Source organism: Glycine max, chromosome 7, assembly GCF_000004515.6.
Source record: "Glycine max cultivar Williams 82 chromosome 7, Glycine_max_v4.0, whole genome shotgun sequence".
Lineage (NCBI taxonomy): Eukaryota > Viridiplantae > Streptophyta > Magnoliopsida > Fabales > Fabaceae > Glycine > Glycine max.
In genome coordinates, this window is record NC_038243.2 from 2,330,961 (window position 1) to 2,346,495 (window position 15,535).

At 33.9% G+C, this 15,535-nt stretch overlaps 2 protein-coding genes and 1 pseudogene across 3 annotated transcripts; all 3 read right to left on the reverse strand.

Moving 5' to 3' along the window:
• Positions 1-1,655: 1,655 nt before the first annotated feature.
• On the reverse strand, positions 1,656-5,958 carry LOC100807417 (cis-3-alkyl-4-alkyloxetan-2-one decarboxylase). 2 transcript variants are annotated; one of them, XM_003528257.5, is made up of 11 exons: positions 5,539-5,958; positions 5,286-5,361; positions 5,089-5,174; positions 4,663-4,756; positions 4,499-4,575; positions 4,165-4,292; positions 3,434-3,505; positions 2,849-2,919; positions 2,491-2,566; positions 1,941-2,084; positions 1,656-1,851 (listed from the first exon to the last, which is right to left on the reverse strand). In XM_003528257.5, the coding sequence occupies exons 1-11, from the start codon at positions 5,797-5,799 to the stop codon at positions 1,812-1,814; spliced, it is 1,125 nt and encodes a 374-aa protein (XP_003528305.1). In that variant the 5' UTR covers positions 5,800-5,958; the 3' UTR covers positions 1,656-1,811. The 2 variants fall into 2 exon arrangements, with proteins under 2 accessions (XP_003528305.1, XP_040873147.1); XM_041017213.1 differs by having other exon boundaries at positions 5,286-5,413; positions 5,539-5,656.
• Positions 5,959-6,811: 853 nt separating this feature from the next.
• LOC100784810 (putative pentatricopeptide repeat-containing protein At3g15930) lies at positions 6,812-9,387 on the reverse strand (annotated as a pseudogene).
• Positions 9,388-10,076: 689 nt separating this feature from the next.
• On the reverse strand, positions 10,077-15,308 carry LOC106799409 (zinc finger BED domain-containing protein DAYSLEEPER). The gene is made up of 2 exons (XM_014777677.3): positions 15,014-15,308; positions 10,077-12,358 (listed from the first exon to the last, which is right to left on the reverse strand). The coding sequence occupies exon 2, from the start codon at positions 12,340-12,342 to the stop codon at positions 10,357-10,359; it is 1,986 nt and encodes a 661-aa protein (XP_014633163.1). The 5' UTR covers positions 12,343-12,358; positions 15,014-15,308; the 3' UTR covers positions 10,077-10,356.
• Between the last annotated feature and the right edge of the window lie 227 nt (positions 15,309-15,535).

Here is a 15,535-nt window from a genome sequence, read left to right on the forward strand (position 1 = left end):
TTAGAAGAGTTGAACTCAATAATAACCGTTGATGAAATATTTGATATATAAAAGTGTCTATATATTATTGCTCTTGTTCTACAGCAGGTTCAGTTACAACTGCAAGATGGAGTAATATGTTTCACCGAAAATGTGTTTAATTTATAATTAGAAAGTCCACAATTTGTGTGTGTAATCATACTAAAATTATTTAGAAAGTACATTATAACGAGGTCGAGCCAAGGAGACCTTCTTTCCAATTTGAAAACAAATTGTAACCTCGAAACAAAAAGAGAATAAACGTAAAATATATACTGTCGCATAATTAAGATTAAAATTCTAACAAATTTCCAAATAATAATACAAACAAAAAAGTTACGGTGAAAGCGATTTGTAGAATCATAAGATAATCTTTAATATAATAACCCACTTACGCACACTATTTTTAAGTAGTTCTTCTTCTCATTTTACTATCTTTTCCAAAAGCTTTTCATTGGATTCATAGATCAGCTCTTTTTCTTATGATGTCTTTTGATGAACACTTTGGCTTGTGGAGGGAGATATTGAGTGATTAAGGATAAAGAAAAAGAGAAAAAAAAATTGGGTTCAATATTCTTTATTAATAAAAATTAACAAATTAATAATTAACATAAAAAACTTTGACATGTAGAGATATCAAAATTAATATATATATATATATATATATATATATATATATATATATATATATATATATATATATATATATAATAAATGATACATGCACTGGTAATATAAAAGTTTTTTTTATATATATTATCACATCCAATCACAATTTAATATGTAAGATAAATTTATTGATTTTTATAATAATTATGTTTAAAGTCATATTTATTGTGATTTCTTATTAATTTATTATATAAAAAAATTTATGGGTAACCAGTGTTCATTGATTAATAGGTTAAAATTATAAAAAAAACTATATAAAATTGTAATTGCTTAATTGGTACGTACGTCTCATGTTCTTTATCGCATGATGTAGTACGAAAGTGAAAGAAAAATTAACTCACCTTTTATTTATTTTCTCGTGCAACTTTTCTTTCATTAAACTCTTGTCTCATTCGCAACCATCTGTTTGCAACCAAACGTTTCATGACTTCTGATTCTTTGATGGAAATGCAAAAAGTGCTCCCATGGCTATATATATTACTACATTGTTTCTTAGAATCTTGTTTTGTTAATTAGGGGTGTCTATGACTTGTCCTGTTTCACTTTCTTACTACATCAAGACATCGCTTTCTTACCATATCAAGGGATAAAGAATATGAGACATACCAGTTAAGCAATTATATTTTTATAATGTCTTTTTGTCATAATTTTAACCCATCAAAGAATCTTGGTAAAACTAGGAGTGTTTAGTGTGTACGACCTATCCCGTTTCACTAACTTGGCTCTATCCGAACTTATTTTTGACAGGTTCCGAATACCCCTGATGTTAAAGTGTAGAGTGTAGAAATGGATGGTACGATGTTTAATGAAATAAAAAGAAGAGTGGCATCCTCCACAATTTTTCAAAACTTGTGTTTGTCTCTACATTTTTTCAAAGGAATAAAAGACAACATTAGTGGTTATTTCTACTAAAGTTCTCGATCTAACGGCTTATTTAATTTTTTATTAGGAAAGGGAGGACAAATTCATTTCAAGAAAGCTATAATTTTATTTGTTGACCATCATTAAAAGAAAAGAAAAATTAAGGCATACTAAATTTACAATTTAATTAAGGAAAAACTCAAGAATGCCCTTCCAATGAAATAAAGCACTTGGATGCCTGCAGGGTCAATTAGTTGTTGAAATCAGAAGAACATTCTGAAAGCATCAACAACTTTCTCAGGCCTGTCAAAAATACAAAGGGTATATTCTTAAGAGGTTGAACAAATCATTTTACTATTCACTGAAATCCTATGTTAACTAAAGTTACTTACCAGTCCTCTTGTGGCATATGACCAGCTCCTTCTATCAATTTAAGCTGGATTTGTGCTGGATTTCCTTTCTGAAACTGCTCTGCCACAGACTGGGGCAAGTACTTGTCTGATAATCCCCAAGCAAGTAGTATTGGTTTATCCCATCTGTAATACAAATTACAAAACTTATGTTATCACTATAGGTTCAGGGTAGGATTTTTGATTTTACATCCCCTTCCCACAAATTGGAATTACATGCACCTGAAAAACAAGTCATGAATATGTTGAAATATCAATAGTTGATTTTATCATCAACGACTAAGATTAGTTATTTTACCCTACTAATTTTAGAGGAGTGAAATTAATAATGTACTATATATGTCACATTAAAAATATAACAATTTCCCAACATGTAACTGCCAAACAGTAAACTTTATCCTTGTGTGAGGGTTACTATTGCCATTTAGATGTTGTGTTCCCCAGTCTTCTCTATCAAGAATAACTTATCAATTCCAAAATAGTAATAATAATAAAGCATGAATTCTTGAGGGATCAAATTCAATAAATATACCTCTCAGTTGTAAATCCTGCTGATATTTCACTGAAAGTACCTTTGAAGTTAGCTTTTCTTGCAGCTTCAAGTAGAGCTGAAACCCAACATCAGAAGTTTGATTATTACTAACACTAATTCGGAAAAATTAGTTTTACCCGTGTTGAATACATAAATTAATTTATCGTGAATAAACTATGAATTTTCTAGTGACTAAGCTGAATATATCAGGTATAATAATTTTTCATTGACATCAATGTGCACCTAGCACAAAGTAATTTTTCTTCACTACTTCCATATAGCATATATAAGTTTTATCACATTTTTTTAAATTGTATTACAAGCAGAAAATTCAAGCCACCAAAGGGAAGTCACTAACCAAATCCAGGTCCACTGCTTGCCAAATAAGGTAGCCGGTACACGTCAGCCTTTTCATTTTTCAGAACGTAACTGCAAAATAATGCATCTATAAGAGCAAACACCTTATAAAATTATAATTTGAGGAACTATCTTAATTCATATTTCAATGCTTTAACAAGAAAAATTGTTTATTCCAGCGAGTCATTGAAAACAACAATGATCGTGTATGCTGTACGCTCCATGCACTAAAATTGTAATATCACTTCCATGTCTTTGAGCAATGCATTAAAGGAAGGACCAGGACGTTTGCATAAGTCTAACCTTATTGCTTAAGGTGGTGCTGAAACCTAGTATGAACATTCCTTGATTTATAGTATAGCCGTATAGGAGCAATATACTTATAAAGCAAGTTAGAGGAAGGGCTAGATAGAGATGCAAAGTTGTTAGTTTATATTCCTAAGCTAATTAAATTGTTTACTTTCAATCTGTGCAAAGCTATACAAGATATTTTCAGCGCTTTGAAAATGATATAATAAGTTGCAGTTTAGAACTTCAATTTATAAAATTACCGGCCAATAGTCATGTACAATTTTTGGATACATACGGGCTACCTCCTTCAATAAACCGCTCAGCAATAATAGCATTCTGGCTTGTAAATTCACCATATAGAGGAATTCTAGAAAAAAGAAATGACATCAAAGTAGTTAATATAGTATAAAAATCAAGATAAAACAGCCAACATATTGTATAAGACAAAAGCAACATTAAATTAAGCTGTGCTGTGACATGTATGTAGAACTTAATTTATGGCCAGACATGCATCATTCGGCCACTAAAAATTCATTGCTGAAAAATGTCACATAACATTCTTAGTGCAGTTTGGGGTACTGTTCTCACCATTCCAAAAGTATGTTGAGAGAAAAAAAATTCAAAGGAGTTCCTTCTCCAAAAGTACATTGAGCATCCTCCAATGAAATTTCAACAGTAACCTAAAACATAGCCTTATAATTTTGTCTCTCGTCATTAAGAGAGTACAACAGTACATGATTCCAGAGGAGTGGCAAAAGGTGATAGATCTATTTAGGAATTCAGTTAGGACTTTTATAGTCAATTTCAATGGAATAGGAATGAGGGTGTTCATTAGTTGAAGAAATATTCAGTTACTGGAGCCATGTTATGATCTTCAAGAAAATTGCCATTTACAATCTCAATGTGAACACAGTGCTTGTCCATAGCCTTCAAGTGATTGAAATCAAGAGACAAATCTAGGAAACTAGAGTATAGATTTAGCCTAGAAATTTAGTTATGCATTCATTGGTACTGTAAGATGGAAACCTTAGCTTCTGAAAAAGTCCAGGAATGGGAGATGAATCTGTTAGTGGACTGTTTAGTATAGCCAGCTTTGATATCTTGCTTGAGTTCTTCAGGGCCCAAGTTAGTCCATATGAGCCTACAAGAAATCCCTTAAGGAGAAGTGTGACCATATGTCAGACACAGTATTTAGTGAGGAGTTCACAAAACTTAAATAAAACTACAATTTACATTTATTTCTAAGAGGCACATCCCAGTGTTGAATATGTAAATGTATACATTATTCACCTCGTTTCAATGAATTTTTAATGCAAGAAATGCTACTAAACACTGTTTCTATTATTCATTCTTTAGGTACCTGAACAACTAGGAAAAAAGGAGATTTGACCCCCAGCACCTCAAGCAGCTTATCCAATGCATCATGGAACTCCTTTTCTATGAGAAATGAAAGAAAAACATTTATGAGTATGAGGTTTCTGCAGTAAAAATTCCTCAAGATATAAGATGTTTTGATTATGAAACCTGTGTAATTAAAACCATATCCTGGTTGTGGTTTGTCACTGAAACCAAATCCTATCCAGTCTGGTGCAAAGCAGTGGAACCCGGCATCCGACAACTGTTTAAGAGGAGGGAAATTAAAATAAATAATAACCACAGAAAATTTAAATAGTATTAATCATAAGATACTGAAAAACATGTAATGTAGGTCAAATGACAAAAAAGAAATCCAGAACAAAAAATGTTCAAGGACCCATTAGAGAAACATATTTTAGCCTGCTGATGATCTAGTAGTAGTTATCAAACAGTCAAAATCATTTATTCACCTCAGAAGATCATGTTTAGATTGGGTATGACTCTTTCTCTCATGTCCTTCTTTTTCAATTTTCTGTTTATCTTTACCTAAGTTGTGTACAAAATAGAAGTATATCACATAGATAGCATGATAACCTGAGACATAACAACTCGGTAGCTAAAAGATTGCGTTGGGGCCCCATGAAGGAAGACAATTGTTCCTCTTCTGCCATTTGCTGACCCTGCAAATTAGGACAAGAAAAAACAACCAAAAGCATGTATTTTCCAAACATTTCTTAAACTTGAAAAATGAAAATTAGAAACCGATTCCTCAGCAAGGAAATAAATAATACCAGTTTCTCTCACAAACCATCTTAACTTGCCAGATTTAACATATGACCCATATTCCTTGCCCTTGTCTTCTATCCTCTAGCAACACAAAAACTATTACTACTTTCCCACTAAAGGAGAACTATCATCACTACAACATAAATAGTTGGAGAAACAAATGTCTTGTCATGCATAAATAACATAAAGTCTTCAATATCAAAACTTAATTAAAAGGAACTGGAAGCTAGAAGGAGGAAAGGAAAGAAAGATTAGTACATATAGCATTTGGCCAACGTTGCCATCCTCAGCAGGGTTTTCAGGCAGTTGAATGGCATTTCGGCTAGAAGGGTTGTCAGTGACAAACCCAAAAGGGTTGAATGCTGAAGCATCTTTGTCCTTGGATTCATCCTTCTCTGTGGAGCTAGCTCTCACTGTAACAACTCTTCTTGTGGTAGATGATGTTCTTCTTCTACAACAGTATGTGCTGGATGAAATGGCAAGGTTGAGAGTGGGAGTGAACACAGCAGAAAAAACCATTACTGGGTTTGTGATCAGTGGCAGAGGTTACTTGAAATTGTTGCAAGGCAAAAGAAGAGCTTCAACGGTTCAAGGTGAACATAACCAACAAATTCTAGCCACTTATTTTTTTTATTGGTTGCTTCATAAGTTGCGGTTGATGTCCCCACTTCAACGTAGTCCTCATATGTTTTCACCTAAGATGTGGCATATAGTGTAACTACTAATTAGAAATCTTGTCTCCGTCCTTTTTTTAATAATTTAATTTAAAAAAATATGGCTCTCTCTGCTCCACAATTCTACGGCTATAAACTGGATTAGGATTAGGAAGTCTTAATAACAAACATTTACCCTTTGCTGGGATGCGCGAAGGAAGCAATAAGCAGAGAAATTTTCAATTTAGTGCAATTGTTTGAATGAAAAATAAAATATGAAACATTTTTTTCTTTCAATATAAAATATTATATAATTTATATACCATTGTTACAATGTAATGTAATTATTTTTAAATCTAAAATTCTTAATTTAAACAAAATTCCTTAACAATTGGTTAGGGGAAGGGTAAAGTAATTACTTTTGTTTCTTTAAATGGCATGTACCCCGAAAGTGTAACGACTTGATTATGTACATTAGTTTCTTGCAGATCAAAGCCCTTCAAACTTGGCAGTGAAACCTCAGACCTCGGTTATTGTTTTTATATAGATCAGCTCCGTCAAGATTAGCACGTGTTCTTTGTGCATTGTGCTTTTTGCATCCCATTTCATACATCAGCTGGCATAAGCAAGTGTAATAATCTGACCAGTTTTTTTCCCTTTTAATTTGCTTCATAGAGCAAACATTTTTATCCTTCATTGTAGTTAAGGTGTGTCATAACTCTACTATTACCAGACGTGTGCAATGCAGTTTACGGTTGGAAATTGTTAGCACTGTTAATTTTATTATATATTAGATCATGTTTAGCAAGTAATTTAATTGACAGTCAATATATTTGCCAACACAATATGTGGCTCGATGTCTAGTTCCTATGATTTGAATGAGGATCAAAATTGGCATATGACTTGCCTAAGCACAGAAATATAGAATATACATTACATTTCAATGTTAAAGTTAGAACTTTGCTACATGTAGGCTTCTAGCTACTCTTCTGGATCTTCTTACTTGTTAAAATGTTTACCAGAAATTATTACATGAACATGAACCATGCCTGAAATGATGGAATCTGGTTTTATCCTTAACTATTAGTTCCCTATTGTAAGCTTGTGACACAAGCTTTGCCATATGGTGACAATCCACGCACATTCTAAGGTTCTTCACTATTCTTATGGTAACTCCAGGCCCTGAACTAATAAGAGCATAGGCAATAGCCAACTTCTCGCTGTGCCGGTAAAGTGCAGTCTCCTTATCCTCTTCCCCTAGATCAAGGAAAACCTCTGATGTATCAGGTGAGTACCCTGCTTTTATCAAGCCTTGCATCATGTTTTCTAACTTTGCATATATCTCTTTAGATTGAGGATGTGACTGGTCCCCAGCAACAAATTCATAAACATTGCCATTCAGTTCCATCAAACTGCAACCTGGTGTTTTCTTAATTCCCCTCTCCATCATCAATTTCCTGACCTGACACAAGTTTTCCCATTTCTTGGAGGCTGCATATATATTACATAACAAGACATAAACAGCCCCATTTTCAGGCTCTAACTCAAGAATTTGTTTAGCTGCCATATCTGCTAGTTGCACATTTTTGTGAACTCTACAAGCACCAAGAGGTGATCCCCAAACAATTGAATTTGGTTTTACAGGCATATTCACAATGACTTCAAGGGCTTCTTCTAAACACCCAACACAACCAAGGAGATCAACCATGCATCCATAATGTGTCACAGTAGGCTTAATTCCATGTTGCATGGTCATGTTAGTGAAAAAACTTTTTCCTTTGTCTACCATGCATGCACATAGGACACCAATATAGGTTATCTCATCTGGTGTAACTGAAGCTTCTATCATATTTGAAAACATGGCAAGAGCTTCTTCACCATGGCCATTGATGGCAAGACCAACTATCATTGTTGTCCAGGTAAATTTGTCTTTCTGATACATTTCCTTGAATACTTTTTTTGCTTTCCTGACATTCCCACATTTAAAGTACATGTCTACTAGAGCATTCCCAACAAAACTATCATTTTTATTACTATTTTTGTCAATGCAAGTCTTTACCCACTCCCCTAGTTCAAGTGCTCCCAGAAGTGCACATGCTATTAGAATGCTAACCATGGTGAACTCATCAGGTTTCACATTTGACATTTGCATCTCACGGAAAAGTGCCAAAGCCCCTATGAAATGGTTCATTCTAAGGTAGCCATCAATCATAGCAGTCCAGGAAACATAATCTCTCAGGCATTTGATCAAAATACTTCCCGAGCTAAATTAATTTGACCTATATTGGCAAACCCAGTAACAATGGAAGTCTAAGAAATCACATCTCGAGTCTTCATATTGTCAAAAACACCTTGTGCTTCATCCATTTCTCCACAGGCTGCAAACATATCAATTTAAACATTTTCCAATATGAGATTACGTTCAACAATACCCCCATTGATATACTTAAAAATGTGCTTGCCCCATTCTAAGTCCTTCAATTTGGAGCATGCAGAAAGCACCAAAACTAGAGTGACCGAATTGGTGGCACCCCTCTCTTTTCCATTTCAATAAAAAAGCATCTTTGATATCTTAAATTGCTTAACTCTGTTATACCCAGATAGCATTATATTCCAGGTAACTACTTCACATGCGTCACCCATATCAAAAACCTTGTGAGCCAAATCCACAATCCCACACAAGGAAAACATATGTATGAAGGCCTTTTGAACAAACAAATTAGAATCAAATCCATGCTTCACTGCATGGTTAAGTAACTCTTTCCCATGCTGCAAAGCCATATCTCTGGTAAATCCCTTCAACGAGAACGGAAATGTAAAACGGTCAGGCTTGATGTTGCTAGTTAGCATTAGTAGATACATGGAAACTCCATTCTCCGGATGGCTGATCTTAGAATACCCCTTGATCATGGTATTCCAAATGAACATACTTGGATGCGGGATTGTGTCAAACACCTGATGGGCATAGTTCATATTCCCTGATTCATGGGCACAACAGAAGGCTATAACTCTATTTCGAAATAAAGGATCTGAAGAGAGACCCATTTTGATGGTGTGGGAGTGAATTTGCTTTAGCTGGTACATGGACTTGCACTTTTCAAGCAAAGAGATTGGAGATTCTCCAAAGCAGTGTGAAATCATTCTCTTGGGGAACCAAGAAAGTGAAAGTGTCAAGGTTGCAAGTGAAAAAGACAAAGGAATTGACAAACATAACATTGAGAACATGTTCTGTACCAACAAAGTTGTATTGTAACTGAAGACTGTATGTAAGATCAATGCGACAACGATCCATTCAGTATCTGTTCTTTCATGATTCTACTTCAATCCAACAAGACAATATAACAATACTTCGAATCAAACAAGTAAGAACTGATTCCACCAACGGTTTTCTAGGCAAAAATATTTTTGGACTGTATATTATATGATAAATATATGCTTATGCATTAGCATACGAATTACGGAATAAATCGTGAAGTCATGTTTGGGATAGATTAATGTTTGAAAAATAATATTTTTACTTCTTTAAAAAATAAATTAAATATGAATGTATTATTTTCATATATCTCCCAATTTCATGATAAATACTTATTTAAATAATTCAATAAAATGTATTATATTTAAAAATTTAAAAATGGGTAGATGGAAAAAAGGAAGAATTTATTCATTATTTCTAACAAAAACAAAAAGATCCCCTCCAAACAGGTTCAAAATGAAATTTATTGAATTAAACAATTTAAAATCAAACTGATTTACAGATATAAAAAATGGGTACTTTTTTTCTTAAAAAACATTTTAATCCCCTCAGTATAAATTGATGTTTTTAAAACACCACCCGGCCATGCGGTTCAATCAGTCAACTGTAACTCGGTATGTATTGCTCTTTAATTTCTATCTAGTGAATTTATAAACTAGTTGAAAGTTGAAAAAAATTCTGAAGTATGATTCAGAAATTTGGTCAATTCGAATTTCAATTCAATTTTTAAAAATATTGATGGAAATACGTTAAGTAAACATGCAAGGGCAACTGATAGACCAATCGACAACTACGAGGTATATATATTCTCTTCTAAAAAGAACATACATCAAATTAGTAAGGGATAAAAAAAGTGCCAATGTATCCCCTGGAAAAACAATCCTTCCAAGTTCTTCATTCAAAATTTGAAACTATGAATCTTTCAGGTTTTTCATTGAAACAATGAAAGTATGAATACAGTCGTAGTTTTTTTTGGTACAAAAAGGTTATTTTGGACAGAGATGGCATTTGAATAGAATTGGTCTTTATACTGTAATCTATAATGTAACAAAAAAATCTGACAGTCACGCGAATTAAATGACACGAATTAAAATCTCCTCAATAATCTATCCTACATGGAGAAACCTATACCTGAAATTCCATTTTCGCATTTACATTTGAAAATTCTAGTCATTCAGACTGGAACCAATCTTTGGCACAAATAAGGGCCTCAAGGGTCAGGGAGCTTAAAGAACTCCGGTAGCTATCCATTTTTCTAATTTGCATGTCAAAAATGGAATCTGCAGACAGAGTGGAAACTGGTAAAGACAAGATATCAGATGCGATTCTAGACAATGTCGGGTACTTCAATCCATTTACTCTCCACCAGCTCAGAATATCAAATTCTTCCACTCTGGTCAGCAGAGGCTCGTCCAAGTACTCATCCAATTCTGACTTAAATTGTGGGTTACCCGTAAAATCAGATATGTAGAATTCATAATCCGAAAATTCATCCCCGTCAACAAAAAGTGAGCAGTCAATTGACCCTTCTAGAAATGTTTTTTTTATCATAATGTCATCCCCTTCATCGCCATTTGTTGTTGTAAGGAACATTTGCATGCTATATTCAATAAAAAGTTCACGAAGACCATCCTCAACTATTTTTATCCATTCCTCAGCATTCTCACCAAATATCTTAGCAAAGGTGAATTCGACAAGTTTCATTTTATGCCTTGGGTCCATAGCTACAGCAATTGCCAAGATGAGGCAGCTTTCTCTCCAATATTGGTCAAAGTTCTTGTGCAAAGGCAAAAACAAACTGCTAAGGAAAGGATCCTGGCTGAAGGCCGCATGTGTCAACTCCACCTGAACTTTTGACACTTCAGCAAAAAACAAGTTTGAAGTTGGGCATGGTTGCACAGTCAAAATAATAGCTGCATCATACAAATACTTCAAATATGTGCACAGGGTGTCAACCTGCTTCCAGTCACCCATTGTTAGAGTCATTCTGTAATCAGGATCAATGGTATCAAGGCAAGTGAAGACTTCCTTTAATTCACAGGCAGCTACAAGCATATGATATGTTGTGTCCCATTTACACTGGTCATCAATTGAAAGGTCCATCATACTAGGTACTTGTAGATGTTGCTTCAGCTCGATAAACTTCCTTTTATGGGATTCAGAAGATTTCACATGCTTTACACTTTCACGAACTTTGCAAATAGTTTCTCTCATTGTCCATAGTGCATCTGCTGCAAGACGACTAAGAACACGAGCATAACAATTCTGGTTTAACAACTGACCATTGAGGATTGCAGGGTTCTTAACAAAGAGAAGGCCTCTCAGATTTCCCATCACAGCTTCACTGGAAAAGGATTTATCAAGTGCAAGGGTAAACAGCCGACCCTCCAAATGCCAATCAGATAGGCAGGTTACTAAAGTTTGATTTAAAGAGTCATCAGAAACAGGAAATGGTACTGTAACAACATTGAGAATAGGACGATGTAATTTCCAATCACTATCAATGAAGTGTCCTCGAACAAAAACATAGCCCATTGCCTGGTTGGAAGTCCACAAATCCAATGTCAGGTTTACTTGGCCAGGAATCCCATTAATAACATTCAACAGATTTTGCTTTTTTCTGAGGTAGATAGCGACACAATCCCCTTCAACAGAATTTAGACATAATGGATTGAACTGGGGTTGAAGAATCCGCACAAAATCAATGAAACCCTGTTGTTTCACAATATGAAGTGGATAATCATGTAAAATTATCATTTTAGCGACATCATGGTTGCAACGCTCCTGATCAAATGAGATGCCATTACCAGCAAACCCAGGTGTTGCTCTTGGCTGTTTCTTGGGTGGATTGGCAGTATCTAGAGAGCCACCAGTTTTGGGATATGATCTTTGTTGGTTTTTCTCCCAAAGCACTCGACAGATTCCCAAAGAAATGTGTCTTTTCAGATGGCTTGTGCCAGATAATTTTGAATCAGTTATATAAGAAAATGATTTTTTGCACTGTTTACAGTAGGCCCTGGTACATCCAGCTCCAACAGTTTCCACTGTGAAGTAGTCCCACACCATAGACTTCTTTCTCATCTGCTTATTGGGTTGTGTTCCTGAATCAGATATCTCATCATTATTATCAGGGGTAGCACGAGCAACAAACTCCATGATAGCACGAGTAACCCTAGAAAACATAAAGAATGGAACATCAGAAGGGCATCAATAAGTGGCTGACTCCATACATGAACGATGAAGGCTAAGAGTTATATTTTATTATTTTATACAAAACATAAATAACAAATTGAAAAAGAGTTAGAATTTAAAATGCCATAGAACTTCAGCTGCTAAGGAAAAACTCTGATAAACGATATATAAGTAAAGAGAAAATTATACTGCAAAACAAAGAACCCAGATCTCTAAGTTTGTTTGACAGTCTTGAGTTTCAGAGGAAGGTTCAACCTCATCATATAAAACGAAAACCAGCATGTGGAAAATCCACTCATACTGTCAAAGATAACACGGTTCATTACAGGAAAGATATCAAGACTTCCACCTCATTCATGGTAGTATTTCCTCTAGAGGCAAACCATCACATTTTGTATGTTTCCTGTTTCTAGATTAAAATGAAAAACAAAGTTTTAAGCACAATGTTTCTAACCCTAAGCTATTTAACATACACACACAAACTAATAATAACTAAAGGATTAGCACACAATAATTGTTGTACAAATACTTATCAATCTCGGATTAGCACACATAGTGGCTAACTTTGAAAATGCTATAGCAGGATAGTGGGAAATGGGATGGCCGTCATTTTAAATATTATAATAAATTTATATCACACATACAAATACTCTAAAACAAAAATAAAATTTAAAAAGTTCATGATATATATTAAAGTCACAGTTTACACACACAATGACCATCAATCTAGGAGTAATAAGAACATAGCAATGAAGTCAACAGATGAAATATGATGATGAAATTAATAGAAAAAGAGCATGACAAATTAGATAAAAATTAGCAAATGTGAACTAGGAAGTCTAACAGTAGAAAAAATAATGGAACACAAGTAAAAAAAAATAGCCCTGTACAGTGAGAAAGAACAATGATCAAATCAGATTCAGAGGTAAGTATTTTTTTTTTTTGGAATGGTCAAGGACGAAGGATTTCAAATCCTATTATGTTTCTGAAGCAAAAAAAGCATTAAAACCCAGGAGAGAAATCACAATTTTACCCCCCCCCCCCCCCCCCCAAAAAAAAACTAAATATGTTGTTCCAAGGGTAAAAATAGGTTTTTGAAGCCTATATCATGGTAGCACTACTATTGCACATAAAAGGCCACCAACTGCAATGACCACTATTGAAAACCGCTTTACAATTTGAATCTCATAGCACACTCGACAACTATCTACTCTGCTATAGCATGCTATTGACTACTACAAAAATTGTGCAAACAAAATCCTTTTTTCCGTGGATCCTATCAAAAATCATGTTAGCACACTATTACAACAATATTAAAAAAAACAATCCATTCATTATAGTTATAGTTATTAGAATCTTATGATTCATGACTCGAATCATATCATTTGATGCAATTTAGCTAACCAGCATTTTGCATCATATGATGAATCTCAAATGTTGAATCTTATGATACATGGATGAATCAATGCTATTTTGTATCACCAAAATGAATCACCCAAATCAACGTTCGTTTTTTTCTCTTCTTTTTTAACAATTCTCCATTAAAAAAATTTAAACTTATATAAGCAATAGAATGTATCCTAATTGATTATTCCACTACTTTATTCATCACTCAATCATTTAATGCATGCACTCTACTTGGTTATTCCATTGCTCTGTTCTATTATTTTTCCAAAACAGAGGCTTGACACACTCAATTGTGACTTGTGCTTTTGTTTTGTGAGGCTTATGATTAACCTATTTAGTCTATTTCTAGTTTAAAACTTGCGTTGAGTATTACTTATCATTAATATGATATATTTGAATTTATTTCTGTTACCAAATCTTACAATTCAGTCTTTGATTTACAATTCACAACTTAAAAGATATCATGGTGGGCTGAAAAAAAAAAAAAAAAGATATCATGGTGGTTTACGATTTAAATTTTGATTTGACAACTTTTCCATCCATGCTTTAATTATCTAGTTTAGCTTCAGCATGTTTATCCATAGAAGTAACTTCCCCTTGCAAGATATACCAACTTAAAACCAGTGTTATCAATTGCAAGTTGCTAAAAATGGCGGAAAGCCAATAATCTGCTATATCATATTATTTCAACAGCCATACTAACACTCAAAAATTAAAGTTAGCAATAGTATTCACATTTTTTTTGTCCATAACATCCACAAATAATCCAATACGGTTAGATAGTTAAAACCTCTGAAGGTGGTGGATTGACATTTGCATATAGAACTCCCTAAACATATATCGGCATTGCAAACAGAGAAGACAATATCAAATTTAAGCAAACAATAAAATAAATCCACGTTTTTGCTGTTTCTTCAGCAGAAAACAACAAATATCACGAAGTAAGCACAAGGCAACATTTCACTTGAATACAATTGCAAAGTCACTCATTTAACATCACAATGACAATGCATGGCGAAGACACACACGATTAGAAACACTAGGAATTGATTTTAATTAAAACAGAATGAGTTGAAATCATAAACAGGGTTGTTTCTTCTTGTTTTTCGTTCATTCGTTTAGAGATCAAACATAAACAACAACGCACAACAGTGAGTGAAATCAAAACAGAGAGGTTACAGGGTAGCATTACATTCAAATAGTGAAGAGAGAGAGATAGAAAGAGAACCTTGAGAAAAGGGGGAGTTGTGAAAGCACGTGCCACTGCCACTGCAACGGCGACGAAAGAGAGAAACGGCGTTGTGAAGTGAACTCAAGTGAATGGAATGAGAATGGAGTGCTTGTATATAGATATATATATATATATATATAGAGAGAGAGAGAGAGAGAGAGAGAGAGAGAGAGAGAGAAGTCGGCAGCAAAAGCAACGATTGACGTTGGAAGCCGCAGTATGTGTCCGCGCAGCCGAAGGAACAATCAAGGGTTCAAACTTGCAACTTCTAAACTGCTTCACAATTTGCACTTCGTGCTAACCCTTGGTACTTATAGTTATAGGGTTCGCGGTATATATATCCAATAAAATAAATATTTATATAACCTAATAGTGCAATCCTTTTTTAAAAAAAAATCAGTTGAGATAATAATGATGATGATAAAAGGACAATGATGCACAAATTATTTTTTTTAGAATAGAGTGAAAAAAATAAGGAGTATTTATGATTAATTTAAAGATGAACAAGATTATAGATAA